At 33.5% G+C, this 23,798-nt stretch overlaps 3 protein-coding genes across 3 annotated transcripts; 2 read left to right on the top strand and 1 right to left on the bottom strand.

The window, feature by feature from the left end:
- The first annotated feature begins 1,605 nt into the window (after window positions 1-1,605).
- LOC141400962 (uncharacterized) lies at window positions 1,606-11,930 on the top strand. The gene is made up of 6 exons (XM_073980683.1): window positions 1,606-1,837; window positions 1,907-2,543; window positions 2,743-3,707; window positions 3,783-3,914; window positions 5,407-7,440; window positions 10,852-11,930. The coding sequence occupies exons 1-6, from the start codon at window positions 1,799-1,801 to the stop codon at window positions 11,161-11,163; spliced, it is 4,119 nt and encodes a 1,372-aa protein (XP_073836784.1). The 5' UTR covers window positions 1,606-1,798; the 3' UTR covers window positions 11,164-11,930.
- Window positions 11,931-15,189: 3,259 nt separating this feature from the next.
- Window positions 15,190-16,956, top strand: OXA1L (OXA1L mitochondrial inner membrane protein). The gene is made up of 4 exons (XM_073980681.1): window positions 15,190-15,397; window positions 15,502-16,440; window positions 16,508-16,625; window positions 16,688-16,956. The coding sequence occupies exons 1-4, from the start codon at window positions 15,329-15,331 to the stop codon at window positions 16,852-16,854; spliced, it is 1,293 nt and encodes a 430-aa protein (XP_073836782.1). The 5' UTR covers window positions 15,190-15,328; the 3' UTR covers window positions 16,855-16,956.
- On the bottom strand, window positions 16,895-17,846 carry galla-2 (MIP18 family protein galla-2). The gene is made up of 2 exons (XM_073980682.1): window positions 17,633-17,846; window positions 16,895-17,318 (listed from the first exon to the last, which is right to left on the bottom strand). Exons 1-2 carry the CDS (start codon window positions 17,751-17,753, stop codon window positions 16,957-16,959), a joined length of 483 nt encoding a protein of 160 aa, XP_073836783.1. The 5' UTR covers window positions 17,754-17,846; the 3' UTR covers window positions 16,895-16,956.
- Between the last annotated feature and the right edge of the window lie 5,952 nt (window positions 17,847-23,798).

The following is a 23,798-nucleotide window of genomic DNA, read 5'->3' as shown; positions in this document are numbered from 1 at the left end:
AATTTTCGAAATAAAGTTGTAAAGTTCTATATTGTCGTATATTTTTGATGACTAATTCAATTTACAACAACTTGTTTTGAAAATTCATGTTCGATCATCTGCGCATATGAATCTACCTTGATCATTGTGATATGTTTGAAATCAACAAAAAATAAGTTTAAACACCGGGATGTATTTCAGGATTTCGTGAAATCCAGTGGATTTTAGAGCGCAAGTGTAAACTTGGCATTATTGTCCAATCGATGAAAACAGTTTACCAATTCTTTGTAGTGGCTAAACGAGTAATCCTACAAAAAATTTTAAAAATCGGGTCAGATTTTAATATAGCTATATAAAGAGCCCATGGAAACTTTGAGCTCCCACTGGCACGTGTTAACATACTCCGAGTGAGCTTAAACTTTGGCAATCTTAATTTTTAACAAAACTAAACATTTAAGGAGGGTGTCGCATAAAAAAATCTGATATCGATTTTTTCACTTTTAGTTAAAACCAGTCTAGTGTCGAGGCCTTTAGACCATATTCGTTTTATGTAAACGTAGCTGTAGCCACTTTATGAATTTATAAATAGAGTTGTACAATCTAGTTCATTTGAAATATCTAGTTCAATAGCTCTGCTCTTTAAACTGAACTAGGTCAGTAATCTAGTTCATAGTTCACTGTCAAGTTCAATCATTCGGATAAAAATCGTTCACCGGCTCTTAATAGGTCGTTTGATGAAAACGTATACATACACCAAATACAAACAACCAAAAGACTAATATAATTTAACTACTCCATATCAAAAATATTAAATTTACATAGTTTTATTGCATTCTTACAGAAAGATTAATTAATTTTAGAAAAAAACAACCTTCATTTAGGTGACTGCCAAAAAATCTTATGTTGTGTGTGTAGAAATTGTCATTGCGAAAAAGCTTTGTGCGTGTGTGTTTCTTTTTATGTTTTCCCTTTTTTTCTATCCAAAAAAGCAGATTCATTAGGTAATCGATTCGACATATTGTAATATGTTATGTCTCTATGGGCCATTATTACATGTGTTCTTTTACTATCTGATGGATTTGAAAATGCAAAATAAACTAATTTGGAGGCATTAAAATTATAATTTTCACATTGAAAGTTAATGACAAGAAGCTCCTCCTTAAAATTCAATCATCTCTTTTAACTTTAAGTTAACCGAAACGCTATAAATCTGTTCGGTAAATCCAAACTATCACAAAAGAAGACTTATAATAATGGGGGTAAGTTTTTGTAGAAATCTTCATTTTCGGGCAGCTATTCCATGTACCTTGATCCAAAACATAAACAAGCTGATCACATTACGAAGGCATCCCTTAACATAGACGACGCCGTCACTTTATGTATTTGTGAACGACATGTTGAACTAGATTGTGAATCGTTCGTTGATCGTACGGCCACCGACTGATTATAGTTCAGTGAACTATTGAACTATAATGAACTATATCCACTGATCTAGTTCATATGCTCTTTTCAATGAATCGTTCAATTGAATTAGTTCGTTCATGAACTATACAACTCTATTTATAAATGATGATAATGCAGTTTTTTTTGTTTATTCTCTCATTCCAAAATATCAGCTGTTTTACCCCACTTGTTTTCATATTCATTCTAAACATTGCAAACTCATTTTGATCAATCTTTATACCTTATTTTCTTATATTTACAAATTAGAAATTATAGAAATTATTAAGAAGTTTGAAATCCGTTAAATCAAGGTTTGAATAGTATTATTTCTTCAGATGCAGTATCGAAAGACGATTAATTAAAACTCAGCACAACAATGAATGAGACCGGGTTTTTTCAATTTACAAATTATCAGGTATGAAAATGGACGGACACTTCTTTTTCATAAATTAAATCATTTCCTTTTAATGTGGACCATGTATAGGTGTCTTCTATTGATACCATAATCGACTACGATATCCAGACACAGAATCACTATTCCAACAATTGCGAGTTACTGGCAAACACTTCACCTGCAGTGGAACCGAGACATCATCCAGGTCAAAACAACTTTATCAACGAAACTGCCACAAATTTATGTGTCTCAAACAACTCAGTAGTGTCAACAGGCCAGACGCCAAATACATTTGTAAATATTCCGTTTGTACAGATTCACACCACAGATGTTCAACCGCAACGCACAAGCTATGGAAATGTTTTTCGCAGGAATATTAGTCGACAAGAAGAAATTAAATCGGAGCCAATTAAATCAGAAAACTCGGATGCATCTAAAGAAAGAACTAATGCTACTCCTACACCGCCGAGGACGCCATCTACTACACAGAAAAGTCATAGCACTGAAGTTGCTACGCAAAACCAAAATAATGATGATGATAATTTAAATGAGGAAGATCACCATAAAGAAGAGGACCCAGCAAATAAAGTGAATGCATGTACAATATATAAATGTTCGTTATGTCCTTACATTAGTTTAAATGAAGATCAAAGAAATGAACATGAGTCTGTGCATACGGAAAACTCCAAATTAGAAGGAACTGTGCAACATGAATTGAAGTGTCCAGGTAATGTATTTATCCATGTTTGTGCATATATAAAAAAGCTTTTGGTACAAACCTAAGAAGGTTTGCGGTGCATAGAACCTATAATAGTCAATACTGGATCATCTCATTTCTAAATTCGGATCTTTCTTGTCCTTTTATTATTTCAACTACATACATACATATGTATGTATATTTTATTTAAATTAAATTTCTATTTCAGGCTGCAACAATGTATTTTTTGTACAAGAATCTCTTGAAGTCCATTTGCGACTCGATCATATCATGTCAAAAGAAGAGGCCTTCAAATTATCACATTCCATTGCTCAAAATAAGAACAAAGTATCTTCACAACCAACCAAAGAATCCTCTAACAATTCCGAACACAGTGAACCACAACGAAAAAGTAGAATTTATTTGAAAAATGTGGAATGTCTGAGGGAACCAAATCGCCAACCAATTGAACAGACTGAGAATCAGTTATTTGTAAACAATACTAATAATAACAACAGCAACAGACAACAAAATATCAAAGCACCAAAACAGAAAATTTCCATAAAAAGTGTGGATGTTTTGCGTGAACCAGCTTTGTTGAGGAGAAACTCTCATTTGGATAATACAAATTATAATCTGTTTGCCTCCGGCGATGATACAAACAATAAGGAAACAGATTTGAACACTATAGATTCTGGGTCGTACAATGATAATGAAAATGCCATGGCTCCCATTAATAGAAACAACAACAACGAAAATAATGATAGCGGTAAATCGAGAAAACCCAAAATTTATGTGAAAAGTGTTGAGAGTTTCAACTTAATGCCTCTGGAATATATAGAAAATCATTCAAATTTATTTACAAACACAACGCAGACCAATTCCAATTCTACACACTTTCCATTTATATATGAAAGTAGCTCAAATGTTCCACCAACCGCTGCATGCAATGGTACTATGTCGTACAATGGCGGTCATAATGAAATGTCCAACACCACTTATCAATTGAATATTAATTCAACTCCAACAGACAATAGTTATTTACTGGATAATCAATTATATGTGGTTAACAATGTTGAGACTATGGACATGAATAATTGTGGTGGACAAATTGAAAACATTACCCTAATTACTGACGCAACTCCTCCACCGGATGTCTCTACAATAAATTTAGAGGAACCCTCAGCTTCTATGGTAATTTGATTTTATAACTACATTAGATTACGAGTATCAGTTTTTTTTAATGTGCGTTTATTCTACTTCTTCTAGAACAAAAACTTTTATCCAATTCAAGAACCGCATCGTTGTACATTACATTTACGTACTGTTGACGAATTGAATCTTATGAATGAAAATGAACTGCAGCATCCAACTAATGGGGAGATGAATCATTTTAATGTTGTAAGTATTTTCCTGACATGCAAGTTTATATATTCCGTAGTCAATCCTCTTGCAATACCTAAGGTGCCCGCGTTCACGTTGCTTAATGCTCATGACATCGTTGTAATTCGATACGTTTGACTATGCCGTTGTTGGTATAAAGTTCAATAACACGGGGTTCAACGATGTTTTGAACCTGATTGACCCGTAACCAAAAGCGTTTCTCCATGTTTGTAGCTTTATCTTTCCAATTTCGAGTGACCTCATTAGCCAATTTTTATACCTCAGCCGGCCATTAGTCGGTCTTCCAAACTTTTTTATTTATTTATTTCAATTCACATATGCCCAGTCTTTCGACCTTAAGGCTGTACACTACAATATAATGCCATGATAACAAGTAAATTTTAAATTATGTAACTTAAGGGTGGGATGACTATACTGCTCCAAAACACAATTACTATGTATAAAAAAATAGGGGTAGTAATTATAAAATGGGTGACACCGTGGTGCAATGGTATGCACTCCCGCCTTGCACGCAGAAGGTCGGGGGTTCGATTCCCCGCAACATCAAACATTTTTCAACGGTGGCAAAATACCCCTCAGTAATATTGGTGACATTTCCTGAGTATTTCAGCCTTGAAAAACTTCTCCACAAGTGGTGTCTTAAGACACGCCGTTCGGACTCGGCGATAAACAGTAGGTCCCATATCATTGAGCTAAATATGAATCGGGGTGCACTCATTGATATGAGAGAAGTCTCCCTTGTCCCGTATGGGATGTTGTGGAACAATGTTTTTAGTAATTATAAAATAAAATAAAAAACTATATTAAATATACAATATTTTGATTGATTGAATTATTATACTCCAGGAAAAGGAAGGGATGTTAAACAACTCCAACAAAAAATACAGAGCTTTATATAAAGTAAAATGAACATAAATGAATAATAAAATTATAATTTTTTAAATAGTTTGATTTTAGTGAAATTTCAAAACAGAGTGTATTAAAAAATGAGCATCAAATGCAAGCATCTGGTACATCCCCACGCTTTTTCTTTACCATTAATAAATATTTTACATATCGTCACTATAAATGCCCGAAGACGTAACCCACAAACCCAAAACTTTACAGGAGAAGCAAAAAACCTTATAAAATGAAAACCTGTTTTATAGAATATCAATCTTTTAAGGGCGAATAATTGGAGTATTATCAATCCTGTGCGAATAGGAATATGTAGTGAAACCAAAACCGCTTAAGCGCTTGGTTTTGGGATCCTCCATTACAACAAAATCTGCAATGTTATCACATTTTCCGAAATGTCATTTCTTGAATAGGATCGTTATTTTTGAACGTAGAAAATTGAAATTTTGCCAGAGGATGTATTTTAGCTTTATGTACTGGATTCCATCAAAAAATGAATTTCGATTTTCATGTGGGTTACGTCTTCCGGCATTTGTGGTGACGATATGTATCTGTATATTCTTATATCTATTTTTTTTTTTTTTAATTTCAGAATAAAAATCCGATCAATCAGGAGCAAAGGGGTACCTTGCATTTACGTACTGTAGACGAACTAAACTTAATGAATGAAAATGAGGTACAGCATTTAATAGCCCCCAATTTAGATAATAATCACAGCGCCTCCGATGTATTAGACAACAACATAAATATGAATGATGGCAATCTAATTGGTGATGGGCTTTATGATGATTCTGATGCTTTCAAATTTCAAGATTTGGACAGTCAAATGGCAAATGAATGGCCTGAAACATATGACGATTTGGCGGAAGATATTAACGGCATAATTACTGATGTGACCAATAATTCTGTTGCCAATAACAATAATCGGGAGGAACATAACATTTACACATCAATGGAAGATAATCAAAAAACATTCCCAAATGGTATGGAAGTCGACACTCCGCAAGTTTCGTTAATAACAATAAGGGATATAGAAGAGCTGACAGGAGGGTCTGGTTTACATGATATGGGACATAACACGAATTATGTAAACGATGGCACAACAGATGTAGCAGCTTCACTTGGAAACACTATGGAACCAATCGAAAACTCCTCCATGACAAAAGATAGTTGTGGAACAACTGAAGGTACGGGAAGTACAGAAAATCTTAAAAGAGAGTTGAGCAATGCTACACCAGAGACCAAAGATTGCGCCACACTGAAAAATCCATGTGATACCCATACACCCACAATAGCTGTGGAATCAAATAATGAAGTGGCTGTCACACCAGAAGCCCGCTCTCCGATATTAACAACATTGAGTGTATGCGAAATAAATGCAAAAAGTCCCATAATATCTGCAATAAATAATCTTAGATCAGATTTGTGTGAAATTCCTAACAACAAACAAAACAGCGTAACAGTAAGTTCTTCATTAGAGCGAGAAGGGCTTGCTCCAAGCCATATACCGGGTCATGATGATAATGTTGTGCATACTGCAATATCCACTGTCCCCTTAGTAACAATACCACATTTATCAACACCTCAATGTTCACCAACAACATCATCAATTGACATTCCAGTACCAGTATCAGAATCAATTTCAACGAACAGTCCAAATCCGGATGCAACTACCCATCATGCTCCCGAAGCCGAGTTTACTGTACCTCAAGATAATACACCACCTCATGCTGAATCTCAAGTAGCGCCTGCAGAAAAAGGCCGTATTTATGTAGCAAATAATTTAATGGAAACTCCCAAGAAGCTTGTTACTGCACTTAGTGTTCGTGGCAGACCATTTGGTTCGAATCGGACAAGAATGGTTTTGGAACCCACATCAACTAATGAAGTATTTGTAAAATGTAATTTTAAGGGCTGTGCTTTTCGCTTTAAAAAGGACGACACATTGGAGTATCACAAGAAATGCCACCTCACCGACTCCTCCAACCTGACAAGCAACCAAGTTGCAATGTGTCCCGAATGCAAATCAACTGAATTTAGTAATTGGAATACACTTCACACTCATTTATGGCGCGCTCATCAAATTGACATGGAATTGTACAAATGTGAGTTGTGTGACTTTAAGACTCCAATATTTTCCAGACTGGCAAATACCCATGCAAAAATTCATTACGATGATCGCAACTATAAGTGCGAACAATGTGGCAAAGGTTTTAAAAATTCCAAACAATTGAAAAATCATCGTCGTTGGCATAGGGTTCAAGCCAATTCCAATAATTCTCCATCTGTCCCACCACCCAAGGAGTTGCCACAACCAAATATTTATCGGTGTCCCAATTGTGGTTCGACATTTTCACATCAGAAAACTTTAAAGGAACACTGTTGCAAAAACAGTGAATCATCAATGATGAAATGTGATGTCTGTCACAAGGTTATGAGTACTAAGGCTTCGTTGAAATTGCATTTGTTAACACACAAGAAAGAGAAACGTTTCAAGTGCCAACAGTGCGATTATGCCACCAACGATCATAATGCTTTTCGGCGACATCGTATGGGACATGAGAATAAAAAAATGTACGATTGTCAATTCTGTGAATACAAGTCTGTGCAGAGCGTAACGTATCAGGTGAGTACGACCACAGAATTTGATCTTTTGAATAAAGCTACCTATTTTATAATAAGTCTGTACGATAACCCAAAAATTTGTACAAATTCGTGCAAATTTTTACTGCTTTTTAATGCTGTTCGATAACAAAATTATCCAGCAAAAGAGAGCGAGTTGGGAGAGATTTTTGGAGAGTTCTGTGACTGAGAACTTGCAAATTTTTAGGTCTGTACGATAACCTAAAAATTTGTACAAACCTGTCCGTGTACTCGGTAATTTGTAATATTATGCCGGTCTGCGTAATCGATAATTTGTAATAATTATTACAAATGTCTCTAAAATTAAGAGTGTCTGCGTACTCGATAATAGCTGTGTCTTTTTACTTGATAATTAGTAATAATTATTACTAATGTTGCAAATTTTGAAAACCTACTCGCACCACCAACCGTACATTACTACGGTAGATGCATTAGCAATCTGTTACAACAATTGGTGTGTCTTTTTACTTACTATATATTGCTGAAACAATTTTCAGCAACTTTTCCTTTATACAACTGTCAAAATTTGAAACATGTGTAATAATTATTACAAATTAAGTTTGTCTGCGTACTCGATAATTTGTAATAATTATCACAAATTATTACTGAATGTTGTTTTTTTACACAAATGTTCAGTAAAAGAGAATGAATTGGGAAACTTGATTTGAAATTTTTATTACTGAGAACTTATAATTTTTACTGAAGGAATTTTGTTCAGTCAGTAACATTTTGTACCTTTAGGCAGTTGTCAAAAGTTTAAAATATTCAAATATCATAATCGTAAATATTAATCAAATTGAAAATGTTTACTGAATGTTGTCTTTTTACTTTTTTTAATTTTTTCCTTTGAAAGAGTATAGAATGCTTTACTCTCTAAAAAGAAGTTACTGAGTAATATTTACTGAGAAAGTACAAGGACAAACCTATTATCGAGTACGCAGACACACTTAATATCAAAAAGTTTTACAAAAATAAATCATTTGGTACTTTTTTCTAGCAGTGGCTGGATTCTTGTATGAAAATTTGAAATAAAATATATTTCCTTTATAATTTTTTTCATTTGACAGTTTTTTTCCTTTATAAAAGTTTTCATTTCACATTTTCATTGAAACAGAATTGAGCCCCAGAACTTCATTCCAAAATGATTGCCTAAAGTATTGTTCAACGAATTCAACAAATATTTAATTTTTTTCATTATTAATTTTGTTTTTTAGTTTTTGCTTTAAAATGAACACATTTTTTACCATCTACCTACTTAATGTTCTTTAAAAAACACATAGGTTTTCACAGTTCGATTTTTTCATTCACGAGCAAATACTCGATCGAATCGGATGTCGTAATTAGGCCCCCTGTCTTGCTACTAGTCATTGATGACCCAATTAAAGACAATATCGTTTATGTTGTCGTGTGTCAAATTTTCATTTTTATTAAATTATCAAATATATTATTTTTACAAATTTAATTAGTTAGTTAAATAATATTAATTCGCTTAGTTTTGCGAGCCAACATTTTCTTCGAGCTTCTTACACCAGCCAACCAAAAGGCGACCTTCGTTTATTTTTGGATTCTGCAAAAATACACGCAAGTTGTTCATGACAATTTAGGAGATTCCCTCAACGAATCGTTGACGAAAATGCCATCGAAGACTGGATTTTCTATTGGGAACTTGCATGACCATGGGCTCAATTCTGCTTCTATGAAAAAGTGAAATGAAAACTTTTATAAAGGAAAAAACTGTCAAATGAAAAAAATTATAAAGGAAATATTTCAAATTTTCATAGAACATGTCTTGCATTGTGTCTTGGTAAGTCCCAATTTACATTGGGCGAGTTTACTTGCGGCAATTGTCATTTTGTAGGAGAGAGAGGTGAGACATATGGTAACCCTTTGCCTCTCAGCACCCTCTCTCACCTACAAACTGACAATTGCCGCAAGTAAACTCGCCCAATGTAAATTGGGACTAATAAACGAATGCTCAAAAAGTGTGATTTGAAACAATTGTACAAATATTATTTATTCCAATATAAAATGTTCGATTTGTGATAAATGTAAAATTATAAGTCATTGAATTCGGAAACCACGTCACTGATTAAACAGTTTTTGTTTATACAAAGTGCATTAGGTAGAAAACGGTAAATTAGAATAAGTAGACTAACCTTGAAAATTCCAGCGGCTGTATCGTAAAATACAACTGAGATATATGGTAAGATTTTAAATATGTATATTAGTGAGTATTCACAATATTCATTTATGGTGTAAGAAGCTCGAAGAAAATGTTGGCTCGTAAAACTAAGCGAAGTATTATTATTTAATTAACTAATTAAATTTGTAGAAATAATATATTTGTTAATTTAATAAAAATTAAAATTTGACACACGACAACATAAACGATATTGTCTTTAATTGGGTCATCAATGACTAGTAGCAAGACAGGGTCTTTGAAATAGTCGTTAACGAAATAGGGTGATTTTTGTCATCGAAATCGTCACCGACGACAACTTCGCTTACTCTGTCGCTCAAGCTGTCCTGCATGAATACTGGGACACTTGTGTGAAAATGTCGTCAACGATCCCAAAAGGCTGTCTGCAAAGAGTCGTGAACGAATTGGAAATGTCGTACACGATTCATCAATGTTGTCTTAAAGACACTTCCTACTGGGAACCCGTCCTCAAATTGATGTACGTAAGTAATTTTGGTTTAATTGTTATTCTCGAAGCTTTTTTAAATCCGGTTTTTCCTAGAAATTTTCGCCGGAGAGATATTTACAATTGCCGCAAGTAAACTCGCCTAATGTAAATTGGGACTAATACCGACTGATATCCTCATTTTCTGTCAAAACATATTTGTAATCAAAAATAAATAACAAATATTTAACTTCTATAAAGGATATATGTGTACAACGTCTTTATTTAAGCATCGCGAATATTAGTTTTTTATTAATATTTCATAGCATGCTCCTTTCAGACAGTTTGAAATTGATTTGTTTTGCATGACACATTGCAAGACAATGTCTTGCAAATAGTCACCTATTCGTCATAAAAGTATGTTTCAATACATTCTGTCTTGAAAACGACATGACAACTTAGGTGACATTGTCCTGCACTTAGTAAAGAAAGACTATTTTTCAAATTTCATCAACGAATCGTTCATTTTCTATTGGGAATAATTCAATACTAATATTGTGTACTCAACATAAATTATAGTACGTTTATATATAACAGGATTTAACAAACCCACTGGGTTTTAAATGTCAATTCCATTACATATACGTCAAAAAAATCCTCATAAAGAAGGTTAACCCTGCAAAAGGCTATAATATAAACATGGCCTTAGTTTCCTTTTAATGCATTAAAGTTCTATTTATATCAACGGATGACCTATTTTTCCTTTTCAGAAACACATTCGACACAAACATCCCGACAAGGCTGACACAGTTTTACACAAATGTTCATATTGTCCATATACTACGATAAATCGTTCACTACTCATTGTTCACCAAGCCAAACATCACAAAGAAATGGATAATGGAATTCCTAAAACTGCTGATGTTGTTAATGATTCTGCGGCTGCAAATAAAATCATAGAGAATTCAGTTACAAATGTAGTTACCGAAGGTATTAATATATTAGAGAAATCGATGATAGTTACTACAACCGATGTACAAAAAAGCAAAATAAAAGTGAAAAGTAATCTTTTCACTATATAATAATTCGATGTTTATAGAAATGTAAATTTTTTAATCTGCGGGCAGTGCAATTATTTATTGCTATAGAGTATTACAGCGTGTTTTTGTAAAAAGTTTTTGCCCATTCGTTCGTCGATTTCATGAGCGAAGACACAATTTGGTTTTCATAGCGGTTGACGTTTGTATTCGTGTGACAAACAAATAAAAGCTTTTTATTTTCGTAATTTTTTTGGTTTTCTTAACAAAATCAGACGAACGAATACGTCAAAAATAAACGAATGGAAAAGACCCATCGTTTTGAATGAAAATTAAATAATTTGAGTAATAAATGGCACAAAACACACAAAAACTGGAAGGGAATGCAATTTTATTTATTTCCATAGATGCACACGCGTATATGTACATCCGTTTCTTCATATTATCACAATTATTTTTGGACAAATTTGATTACATTTTTTTCTTATTTTTTGTTTTTCATCTGTTTATCGGGGTTGCCATCAAGTAAAACATTTTACGTGCAGACGCCTATGCAAAATTCACAAAATAAGTATCATGGAAACCCTGAAATATAAAAGCTTTTACGAAATAGACGAAAGCTTTCAGATAAAAACGAATGGTTCGTAAAATTTTACAAGAACTAAATTATGAACGTATATGTTTTAGTACGAGCGGTTCGTGTGACAGGCAAGCATTTTTACAAAAACACCCTGTTAATCTTATTTTTTATTTATTTATTATTTTTTAAGAAATAAATACGTATTTAAAGAACTGTTTTTTATTTTTAGATTTAACGAATTGTTTTTATTGAATCATCAGGGAGACTAACATAAAATATATCTTAACATTTATCATATTTTCTGGAATTATGCATCATGTCTGAAATGGTAATACTAATCGGTGTGCATTATTTCGGCAACAAGTGGTTGGGACCAATGATGTGGCAAGATGCGGCCCTCCCTCTCCTTCAAGATGGAGATTGAAACATCATCGGAATGATGCTGTTATGCCCAGAGTATGGATAACGTAACCCGTCTGGTTGTTGTAATAACATTGACCTTACTAAATGTGTTGTGAGAAGTGGGTGGTGGCATAAAATGGGTTAATAAGCTTTACTAGCTTTTACTGGATACCATACAGGCTAATAGTACGTTTACATTTGCGAAATCCACTCGACTTCAACTGTCAATTTCTTTGCTTGAACGTCAAATGAAATCCAATGGATTTCAGATGAGTTTCCATTTGATGTATATGCACAGGAATTGACAATTGAAATCCACTCGATTTCGTAAATGTAAAGGTACTATAATAGAACCACAAGCCGTATTATCGCAAAGATAGTGTTTCTGAGCTAGAGGATGTCTACTTTCGATTTTTTATGAGGGATAGTAAAAGTTCGATAAATTCGCCTTAAATTGGCTGTAATTTGTCATTTGGGGTTCCTAGCCAGCAAGAACTATTTTTATCTAGTTTCTTGAGAATGTTTTCATATTCCTACTTCACAATCATGGTAGAATAAGAAAAGGTAGCAGCAATACACAGATGACTGAACTGGGTTGTAACGTTAGTGTCAAATTTCATATGACATTTTATACATTTGTTTCTATTTCGATGTACATTAGGGACATATATTTTTCGAGAAAAAAAAATATATCATTCGGAAAAAACCATTTCCCAGAAAGACTTCTTCATATCAATGATATGTAACCTCCTCCAAGTTCGAACGATAAGCCGCGCAGTAAATCCCCGCTTGTAGAGGCGATACAACGTTAGTTAATATGTGAGGTATTTTGTTAAAATTTAAAGAAATAAAGCCCTAATGTGCTTCTTTGATTTCTTCTTTGATTTCTAAAACAAAACATTGAAACAGCTTCTCCTTTTTCTATGAATTTCAAGCGACCCCAAACTTGTCTGCAAGAATTCTACTTTCTGCGACAATTTATGCATTTAGTGGAATGATGTGAAAACATAAAAATTGAAAATGTAACGAATTTTCATTCATGTTTTCCAAAATATTCAACCAAATGTGAAAAATTATTCGTTTTTTAAATTCCAATAATTTATAGACATTTCCTTGTTTTGTTTACAAATACAACTGGCAGTAACGTTACAAACAAAAACAAATTCCTTTGTGGTTGTTGTTCGAGTTGTATTTGTTGTAGTATTAACTTTACCTTGTATTTGTTCTACCATGCTTCACAATTAAGAAAAAGTTACAAGATTATTTCAAATTGTGAGCTAAATAATGACATGATTTTATTTATTTTTAAGACATTCTCTTATAAATAGGTGTTTAATAATTTTACGTGCACAAAACTTCTTTCCATAAGCTTTAAAATAATACCCATATTGTCTACGTTAGTATTGTAAAATGTCAAAACCCATGTGACGGGAAGTGTGGACTTCCCCCGGAAAATATATATCATTGTGTTCAGGGTCCCAAGGAATATCTACTGTAAAAATTTCAGCACTATAATGGTACCCACAAACAACGTAATGGTGTTAAAGTACAAGATTTGCGAAATGTCAAGACCCATATTTCGGGAAGTGTGGACTTCCCCCCGAAATCCACTGTAAGCCCGATCCACTGTGCCCCTTATGCCTTGTTCATACTAAGGCTAATTCGCTGTATATTCCTTGTTCGAACCCAAATTACGATATAATTACTTCATTTCCCATACAAAATTTTGAGAACGAACGACGATTTTTGTACCTTGTTCAATTTAAATTACTCTCCGAACGACGATAAAATATGTCCCATCTCTAACAAATGAGAGAATTTATCGAAATAAATTAATTATGACAAGAAAAATTCAAAATTTAAAAGTTTATTAAAAACCCAACAGTTTTATGCTAAGTTTACATTTACGAAATCCACTCGATTTCAACTGTCAATTCCATAGCTCAAACGTCAAATGAAATCTCATCTGGATTTCATTTGACGTTTAACCTTTGGATTTGACAGTTGAAATCGAGTGGATTTCGTAAATGTAAACCAAGCATTAGAAAAACTGCAAGACATGTGGCCTGTTCCCGTACTTTATAAAGTGGTAAAAGTCGTAAAAGTTGTAAAAGTCGTAAACGATTTTCATATAAATTTTGTGTACGGGAACGCAAAATGTGTAAAAGTGGTAAAAATTGTAAAAACTTGTTAGTTCTGGAACAGAGCTATGAATGGAAAGTAAACGTTTTAACGACTAGTATACACTCAAATCATATCAAAAATTGTCTTCTCTTTCATTGCAGTTATATTTCTTGTCCGTCGTTCCAAATTCGCGTACAAATCTAGAAACAAAATCAAATGCCTGCCAGAAAAAAAAGATATTTTGACAGGTCTCTCTCTAACTCTCGCTAATTTTGAAAATAGAAAAATTTAAAAATGTACTGAAAACACCAAAATTGTGAAAAAAAAATAGAAAAAATGAATGAAAATAATATTATTTAATATTAAATAGATATCATATCAATTAATTTTACTCGTCTTTTGGTTGAAACTTTCTTTATATTCAGTAAATAAAAAGTATGGAAATATAAATCATGTTGCTATGAATGGTGTACCATGTCGTATGAACGGGTTAACTCGTGTACGTAATTATGAGAGCGAACAACGTGATTGAAATGCTGGTATAAACATAGCATTACTTTAGCATAACATTACTTTAGCAAGACACATTTATAGCTCTATTCCTTTACGTGCAAGAATCTTCAAATTTTACCACTTTTTACTCGAAAAGCGTTCCTTTACTTTAGACACCATACAATTCATATGAGAGTAGTTACAATTTTTACTACTTTTGCCGGTTTTACCATTTTCAAAAGTAAAGGAACAGACCATATATTTACATACATACATATATAAATTTATAGCTCTGTTCCAGAACTAAAAAGTTTTTACAATTTTTACCACTTTTACACATTTTCCGTTCCTGTACACAAAATTTATATGAAAATCGTTTACGACTTTTACAACTTTTACCACTTTATAAAGTACGGGAACAGGCCATATATTTTCCATCTCTGAACATCTTCGGCGCCAGCCAAACGCTCTCATTTAGTTGTACGCCATATGAAACTGAAAATCATATGTTTTCACATTGACTTCTTTTTTCATTGGTAAATTGAAACTCCGCTGTTTTAGTTTTAAAAAATAAAGTTTAGGATTTGTTAATAAAAGTCAATCTAATAAGTAATGATATTTCAACGAATTCATATGTTGCGCCATTCGAATGGACTCAAACAGTTAAATTTACAAAGTAAAGTAAGTAGAGAATACATTCTCCGTCGAATCTGAAGAACTGTGCTGATATGACATAACCTGAAACACTCTTGAATGGACGTTTGCCTCCTTCTGCCTCTTTACAGTTTACATCACCCACAGCATCATCGCTGTACATAAATTCACGGGATTTGCATGTGGATTTGGGAGCAGACAGAAAATGGCAGCGTGCACACACATCCAAGTTACCAATGATGTCTTTATCCATGCCCACAATAGGTATGCGATTTGCCAGCGCAGAGGCAGCAAGTGAAGCGGCTGGAAAGACAATTATAAATTTGGCAGACATTCCCGATGTACCAGCCGTTCCAGAAAATGTCGGTGAATTGGCTGGACCAGTTCTAAATGCCTTGGGAGAGCCTTCATTTGCTTCCATTGGTTTGGGAGGCTGGTCACCAGTTGGTCTTGTACAGAATTGTATGGAGTTTTTGCATGTCACTTGGGATCTACCTTGGTGGGGTGCCATTGCAATTGGTACAGTTGTGGTGCGTACCATTATCTTTCCTCTGGTAATTATGGCTCAACGGAATGCTGCAAAAATGAACAACAATATGCCGCAAATGCAATTGTTGCAAATGAAAATGACGGAAGCAAGACAATCCGGCAATGCTATTGATTCTGCCCGTTATGCTCAGGAAATGATGGCATTCATGAAGGAAAAGGAATTGAATCCCCTGAAGAATCTTATTGTACCGTTGGCTCAGGCTCCACTTTTCATTTCGTTCTTTATGGGTTTGAGAGGAATGGCAAATGCGCCAGTAGAATCAATGAGAGAAGGTGGCCTTTTCTGGTTTACCGACTTGACAATTGCCGATCCCACATTTATGTTACCCGTCATTACAAGTTTGACCTTGCTTCTGACTGTCGAAATCGGTACAGACAGTGCCAGATTATCAGCCCAGAATATGGGTATGATGAAGTACGTGTTGCGAGCTCTGCCTCTAGCAATTTTCCCATTCACTATGAATTTCCCAGCGGCTATTCTGACATATTGGGCATGCAGTAATTTCATTTCACTTGGGCAGGTAAAGATATACTTAAAGGATAGGACGAACTCATATATAAAATTAACGAGTATTTTATTTGCTCCAGGTGGCTGTTCTGAAAATTCCAGCAGTAAGAGAGTACTTCAAAATCGACAAAATGATTACACACAAAGCCGAAAATTTGCCCGTCAAGAAAAAGAAGTTTGTTGAAGGCATGAAAGATTGTAAGTTGGTTAAATTTGCAAAATTAAATGAAACTTACAAATATTCTATTTGTTTTTTGCAGCATGGCAAAACATGAAAATTACCAAAGAATTAGAGGAACGATCACGACTAGACGAAATACGGTTTTCTAAGGCAGGTCGAGGCCCATTGGTTAAAACCTATAAATATGACCCCACAAAACCACGACCGGCTTCGAGCATACAAGCACAAGCTAAAAAGAGTAGTTAAGACAAGAAAAAAATAATTATCGGAATATTGCTTCTGTAAATACGGTATAAGTTGTTGTATTAAGTTTTTATTAGAAATAAATAAAAAACAAAAACAAAGAAATTATGCTGCCGTTGCCTCTTTTGCCGCAATACATTGATTTATAACTTCTGCCAAATGTTTATTTTCTAGTGCAGCTGCCACTCGTTCCTTGTCAGCCAGTTGTTTGTTAACTGCATTCTCCGAAGAATGAGTTCCAGGCGTAATTTCCACAGTTACCTTAAAACGTGGAGGCAACGAACGTAAAAGCTTAACTCTTATTGAGAGTCCAATCAATGTAGCCATAGAACAATGCGGTATTGTCGGGGTAAAGTTTACAAAAATTGTATTGCCTTTATCATCAACTTTTATCAAATCTTCCTGGACAACATGTAACTCCTCCAAGGTGAGCGGATGTTCCGGATCGTTAATGTTGCGTATTAAATCTATTAAATTGAAATTCTTTACAAGTTGTTTACATATAGGGGTCGATTATGGATAGCAACCCAACCCCAGTTGCGTTGCCCACAGCAAATTTAGTAATAGAATTTTCTATTTCCGCATTAAAATTTATACTTTCCTACAAATAAATTAATAGCTGAAGGTTTAAAACATTGATATTGATTGAATTTGACAAAGATTTCCGTCTTTTTGCTCGTTTTAATCGCATGATTTTCTCTTCCTGCAACGCAACTAAAGTTGAGTTGCTATCCATAATCGACCCCATAGAATATGAGCACAATGTCACACTGCTTCTTACCAAATATTTCCCTCTTGTCAAAGGGATCCACTATACTTTCATCTGTTTCTTCTTTGGTAATAATGCGTTCTTTTGACTTACTATATACATTGGGATTCAAATTCTCAATTTCCGCAGGCATTTTTAATTAATTATATTTATTATAATTGGTTGGTATATTTTATTTTTATCGTTGAGTCGTTAACTAGTTCAAATGTACTATTCCCTGCAATGAACGAACGGAACCATATCAAATTTCTGGTGCTTACATCAGGGATGCACAAAACAATTGGTCTGTTCCTTTACTTTAAAAAATGGTAACAGTGGCAAAAAATGGTAAAAGTGGTGAACTGGTCTCATATAAATTGTATGCTTGTTGAAGTAAAGGAACGCTTTGCAGGTTAAAAATGGTAACCTCAGGTACGTAAAGGAACAGAGCTAATATATGTGACTGCAGTGGTAAGAGTACCAAATTTACTCTCCGACGGAGCACAAAATTTAAAAATTTTATTTTTTATAGATTTTCTTTATTTGTTTGATATGATCAGATTAAAGAATTAATTTAAAATAACAATCAATAAACTAGAAGTGTTAACTCTAATATACAAACACTATTTAAGTATCATAACTCTGCATTGCACAACTTCCAAACTTTTTTGCTGGCATCTCTAAAGCAACTGCTTATAAAATGTATCGAACGGAGTGCATTTTTCATAACTCTGTTGGACTACATCAAAAGATGTTGTGAAATCATAACTCTAATTGCACAACTCCTAATTTTTTGTTGGTTAGTTCTTTATGACCTATTCTTGGTCTGTTCCTTTACTTTTGAAAATGGTAAAACCGGCAAAAGTGGTAAAAGTTGTAAACTGCTCCCATATGAATTGTGTGGTGTCTGAAGTAAAGGAACGCTTTTCGAGTAAAAAGTGGTAAAACTTGAAGATTCTTGCACGTAAAGGAACAGAGCTTCTGTAACATTTTAACAACTTAACTCATTTTATAGCACGGTTACACTACAGCTTTTTGCCGGGTTAACCCACTTCATGAGGATTTATATGCTTAATCTGACCAGATTTGCCATACAAAAATTAAATCCTCTCATGGCTGGGTTTATTTTAAGTCCGGCACAAATCCACCACAAATACAGTGTTGTATTCGGTATTTGTGCAAAAAAATTCAACTCTACTCCAAAAGTACCAAAAGTTGCAACTGTTTTTGCAACAGAGTTTGTCGTGTTTTACAAGTTTACGATTGGTTGCATGAGATTTTATGGAGTTAATCTATCTAAAGTTATTTGGAAATCACAAAATTATTTTTTTTTTCATTAGACACTTTTTTAACAAAAAGTACGATTGATACCACGATACAAAAATGTATCTCTGTGTGTAAAATATACCAATATGAGCAAAGAGGGGACGATATCTCATACGAGAAATTGTAAAAGTGTAACACACGACTTTATTAGTTATTTTGTATGTATACGTAAACAAACATCAGCTGATAGTTTATATCCTCAAAAAGCTAAGTGTAACCAGCAAAGATTAACCCACTGGATCTATTAAACCCAGTGGGTTAATCTTCAATAGTGTAACCGGGGTATTACAACAATTTCATTTAGTTTTGTTATGTCCAATTTACAGTAGCAACTTTTTCGTCATTTAGAGCTGTTTCGTCATTTATTTGCTAAAACAGGCAACATTTTGCGTCATTTAACATACAAAAATAAATGACGATAGCTACGTCATTTATTCTAAACAACGCACGAAAACACCATACTATTATACGCAACCCTGCTTTTTCGTCATAAACTACCAAAAAATGCAACTGTTTTATGATGTCTTTGTTTGTTTGTGTGTGTTGTAGAAAAACAAAAATACTCAAACGATGACAAAAGTGAAAATAAATGGTTAAACAACTTGCAAAAATTATGTTTTTGGAATTAATTTAAGTTATTTGATACACATTTGTGTTGAAATTCAAAAAAATATTTTTCTGAATAAATATATTGTGTGCGTGTGTTTGTGTTATTGTATATGTGTGTATGTGCGATTGTGTGCGTAAGCAAATGACGCAAAAAACAGATGTAAATGCACTTCATTTGATTCTAGGATTTCGTAAAACGAAATCATTTAATGTGCATATGTAAATTGGACTTAACATTAACAAAAGTAATTTAGGCAATATCTGCTCTGTAGTGGGATTCTGTAACTCATTTTTGCTGTTATCGAAATAGTCGGTAAAATTAAAATGCTTATAATTTCGATAATTAACGAAAATTTTCGGTAAGTTAACGATGAATAAAAAGTAGTCGCTAGCCTCTACCGACACAAACAGTGATGCCAACTTTTATTTATGTTTTTAATCATAATTTTGCGATTTATTTTGACCCATGGTATAAGTAAAGAGGTAGATTTAAATGAAAAAAATCTATAGAACCCTTGTTTTTCCTGAATTCCTAAAACTTCAAAATTAAGCAACAAGTGGGTTTGTTTACAACACCAATTTTGAGCATTTTATAAAAATCGCGAAAAATGAATGAAGGACCAATGTTTCTCCGCATAATAAAGTTGTGGATATGATAAAATGTTTGTTTCAATGATAGCCTGACGAATTATTTCCATACAAATGTTCCAAAAATAATTTTAAAAATCATTGAATTCGATTGTTTTTTAAATTGTTTGACATATTATTCAAACACCACACACACATACACAGTTTGTGTATATTGTTTTGAAGTTTTAGGAATACTCGAATGAAAAAATTTAAATTGACATAAAGCTTTGCCTAACCTTTCTTATTAAACCATGTTTTGACCGATTTTTGTCGGTAACAGCAAAAATGAGTTACAGAATCCCACTACTGTTCCAGAACCTGCAAGAAACTACTATTTTATACTACGACAAATTTCCTTTATGTTATCGAAAAAAAAAATAGTGAAAATTAGCACGGTTACACTACAGCTTTTTGCCGGCTTAACCCACTTCATGAGGATTTATTTGGTTAATCTGGTCAAATCTGACCAGCAATCCTCTCACGGCTAGTTTTATTTTAAATCCGGCACAAATCCACCAAAAATGCAGTATTGTATTTGATGTATGTTCAAAAAAATGCAACAATGCTCAAAAAGTACGAAAAGTTGCAACTGTTTTTACATCAGAGTTTGCCGTGTTTTACACTTTTACGATTGGTCGTATGAGATATTATGGCCTTTATAAATCAAAAGTTATTTGAAAATCATAAAATTATTTTTTTACATTAGACACTTTTTTAACAAAAAGTACCATGATACAAAAATGTATCCTTGCGTGTAAAATATACGAATATGAGCAAAGAAGGGACGATATCTTATACGAGAAATCGTACAATTGTAAAGCACGACTTTATTACATTTTCGGTAAATGTTTTCTTTGCTCACTATTTATGCATTTTGTCCCATATTTTTTGTTTTCCAATCAATCACAATACTGTTTAAGTACTTGCAATGCATCAATAGTTACCATTTTAATTTTTGGAAACAAATTTTTTGGTATTTATGTTTTATTTTGTATGTATACGTAAACAAACATCAGCTGACAGTTTATATCCTCGAAAAGCTAAGTGTAACCAGCAAAGATTAACCCACTGGATCTATTAAACCCAGTGGGTTAACCTTCAATAGTGTAACCGGGGTATTAGAGGTTGTTTACACTGGCTATCAATGTCATATGACTCCAAATAAAAACATTTCATACCTACCCACGCAGGCAATGTGGATGCGTACTTTGACTGCATTTTTGCTGGTGTGGCCGTAAAAAGTAAATGGCATAAGAAAAATCCCCAATATTGCACATATTGGCGAATGTATAACCATGGTACAATAATAGCTCTGTTCCTTTACGTGCAAGAATCTTCAAGTTTTACAACTCTTTACTCGAAAAGCGTTCCTTTACTTCAGACACCATACAATTCATATGGAAGCGGATTACAACTTTTGCTACTTTTGCCGGTTTTACCACTTTCAAAAGTAAAGGAACAGACCAAATGTATAAGGTAGGCCACAGCTAACAGCTGATTACAATTTTTTCCTGGTTATGGCCTATTCTGTCAAAAGCAGGCTTGACATTTTTTACTGTTGTTGACATTATGCAATTATAAAGGTATATGCATCGGTGAATTGTTCCAAAAAAAGAACTGTGTTGATGGAGCCCACTGGAGCCCACTGAATTAGCTGGCGGCTGTTTATTTATTATGTATTATATCTCTTTTGTATTTTATTATCATCACATTTGTTTTGATTGTATCTACATACATATGTATGTAGCTAGCAAGCATTGATATGTTTACATTAATTTTCTCTTCTTGCTTATTCTCAAAACCGGTTTATTATCACTCATTGTCGATTATTGCTATTACATGTTCATAACAACAACAATTCATTTGAGTGCATTAAAACATATGGTCTGTTCCTTTACTTTTGAAAATGGTAAAACCGGCAAAAGTAGTAAAAGTTGTAAACTGCTCCCATATGAATTGTATGGTGTCAGAAGTAAAGGAACGCTTTTCGAGTAAAAAGTGGTAAAACTTGAAGATTCTTGCACGTAAAGGAACAGAGCTATAATTTGTAAATTTTGTGCATAGCAACAGTGATTTCAATTTTATGTAATGCTTGGTTTTAGAGTTGGGCAATCTCGTTCCTTTTGCGGTTCGATCTTTTCCGTTCCGTTCCGCAAAAGGAACTAGGTCGTTCAGTTAGTTCCATAGTTCCTTTTAGTACCAACCTTAATATGTGTAACTACACTCATACTCGTTCACTCAGTTCATATCGTTCGTGCTTCTTCTTCATCAAAACAAAAGAAAAATAAATTGTTTTCGGCTTTCTTCATGGAAGATTAAAAATATTTGAAACAAATTTACAATCGTTTTGCTAATTACAAATATTTCAATTGCTTTTTTTTAATTCGGCAAAAATCAGTTTAGTAAGAAATGAAAAACGAAATGACACTATGAGATTTCTTATTCACTAATAGAAGACAGGGAGGGAGAGACACCTGATGTTAAATGAACTGATGGAACTAACTGAAAGGGAAGAGCAAAAATAATGGGAGAAAAACGAACGAGGGAGCAAAAGGAACTAGCTGAACCGCATAGTCGGACCTAGGACCGGTCGTTCCTTTTGTGGAGTAGTTCCTTTGAACTAGTTCGTTCCGGAACGACACAACTCTACTTGGTTTACATTTACGAAATCCACTCGATTTCAACTGTCAAATCCATAGGTTAAACGTTAAACCAAAGTTAATATACATTCTGAAAGTGGTGAAAAAATGCAATACTTTAAGAGCATAATTCTAATTAACTAAACCCAAAGAATAAATCGGAAGTTGATTTTTCTGATATCTGTTATAGTCCAGAAGTTATGGCCAATTTTTATAATTGCAAAAAGTTGCTGAAGTTTGCTTTACCAAACCAACCTTTTGTCAATTGTGTTCCACCTTCCTTACGTGAAGTGCTACTGCGAACCGGAAATTCGGGGGGTTAAATTAAACAGTTGTATGAAAAAGAAATACGTTAGATACCATTATTATATGTTTCCTTTACATTTATTTAAGGGGTTGCCACTTAACACTAAAGAATAGAGTTTTTTTCTTTAATTAGTCTGTGTTTAGACACACAAATTTCTCGGGAAAGTAAATTGAGTTTTTTGTGAGAGAGCGGAGAGGAAAGAGCTCCTCAATACTCTTTGCTACCCCCTATTGCCTAAAAACTGAATTTACTTTCCCGAGAAATTTGTGTGTCTAAACACAGACTAATTAAAGAAAAAAACTCTATTCTTTAGTGTTAAGTGGCAACCCCTTAAATAAATGTAAAGGAAACATATAATAATGGTATCTAACGTATTTCTTTCTCATACAACTGTTTAATTTACATGTCTTACATGTTTTGTGTTAGTAGGAGGCGGTAAAATTAAGCGAAAATAAATTTAGTTTCATATAACTGTACAATATTCAAAAATATTTAGATTTAAAAACTATTATTCTTCAGTTTTTAAACCAAGTCCTTGAAAACGATTTGTTCCATACGCAATATCATTCACAACTTGGCAAAATTGGGTAATTTTTTTGTTCCAAACACCATCATTTTTGGTGCGGAGCAATTCGTTTTCCTTATGGGTACTTTACACGATATGTATTTTACATATGGATTGTCACTT

The sequence above is a fragment of the Musca autumnalis genome, unplaced genomic scaffold, assembly GCF_047663935.1.
Source record: "Musca autumnalis isolate F117 unplaced genomic scaffold, ASM4766393v1 scaffold_4, whole genome shotgun sequence".
Lineage (NCBI taxonomy): Eukaryota > Metazoa > Arthropoda > Insecta > Diptera > Muscidae > Musca > Musca autumnalis.
The sequence above is the reverse complement of the archived record's forward strand: the minus strand, read 5'-3'. Positions and strand labels throughout refer to the sequence as shown.

Bases quoted from the DNA above. Each gene is read 5' to 3' on its own strand.
- LOC141400962 (XM_073980683.1), top strand. From the start codon at position 1,799: ATGAATGAGACCGGGTTTTTTCAATTTACAAATTATCAG. The intron at 2,544-2,742 runs GTAATGTATTTA...TTTCTATTTCAG, and splicing joins ACATGAATTGAAGTGTCCAG to GCTGCAACAATGTATTTTTT. The intron at 7,441-10,851 runs GTGAGTACGACC...TTTCCTTTTCAG, and splicing joins TGCAGAGCGTAACGTATCAG to AAACACATTCGACACAAACA.
- OXA1L (XM_073980681.1), top strand. From the start codon at position 15,329: ATGATATTTCAACGAATTCATATGTTGCGCCATTCGAATGGACTCAAA. The intron at 16,441-16,507 runs GTAAAGATATAC...TATTTGCTCCAG, and splicing joins ATTTCATTTCACTTGGGCAG to GTGGCTGTTCTGAAAATTCC. The intron at 16,626-16,687 runs GTAAGTTGGTTA...TGTTTTTTGCAG, and splicing joins TGTTGAAGGCATGAAAGATT to CATGGCAAAACATGAAAATT.
- galla-2 (XM_073980682.1), bottom strand. From the start codon at position 17,753: ATGCCTGCGGAAATTGAGAATTTGAATCCCAATGTATATAGTAAGTCA. The intron at 17,319-17,632 runs GTAAGAAGCAGT...TCAATTTAATAG, and splicing joins TGACAAGAGGGAAATATTTG to ATTTAATACGCAACATTAAC.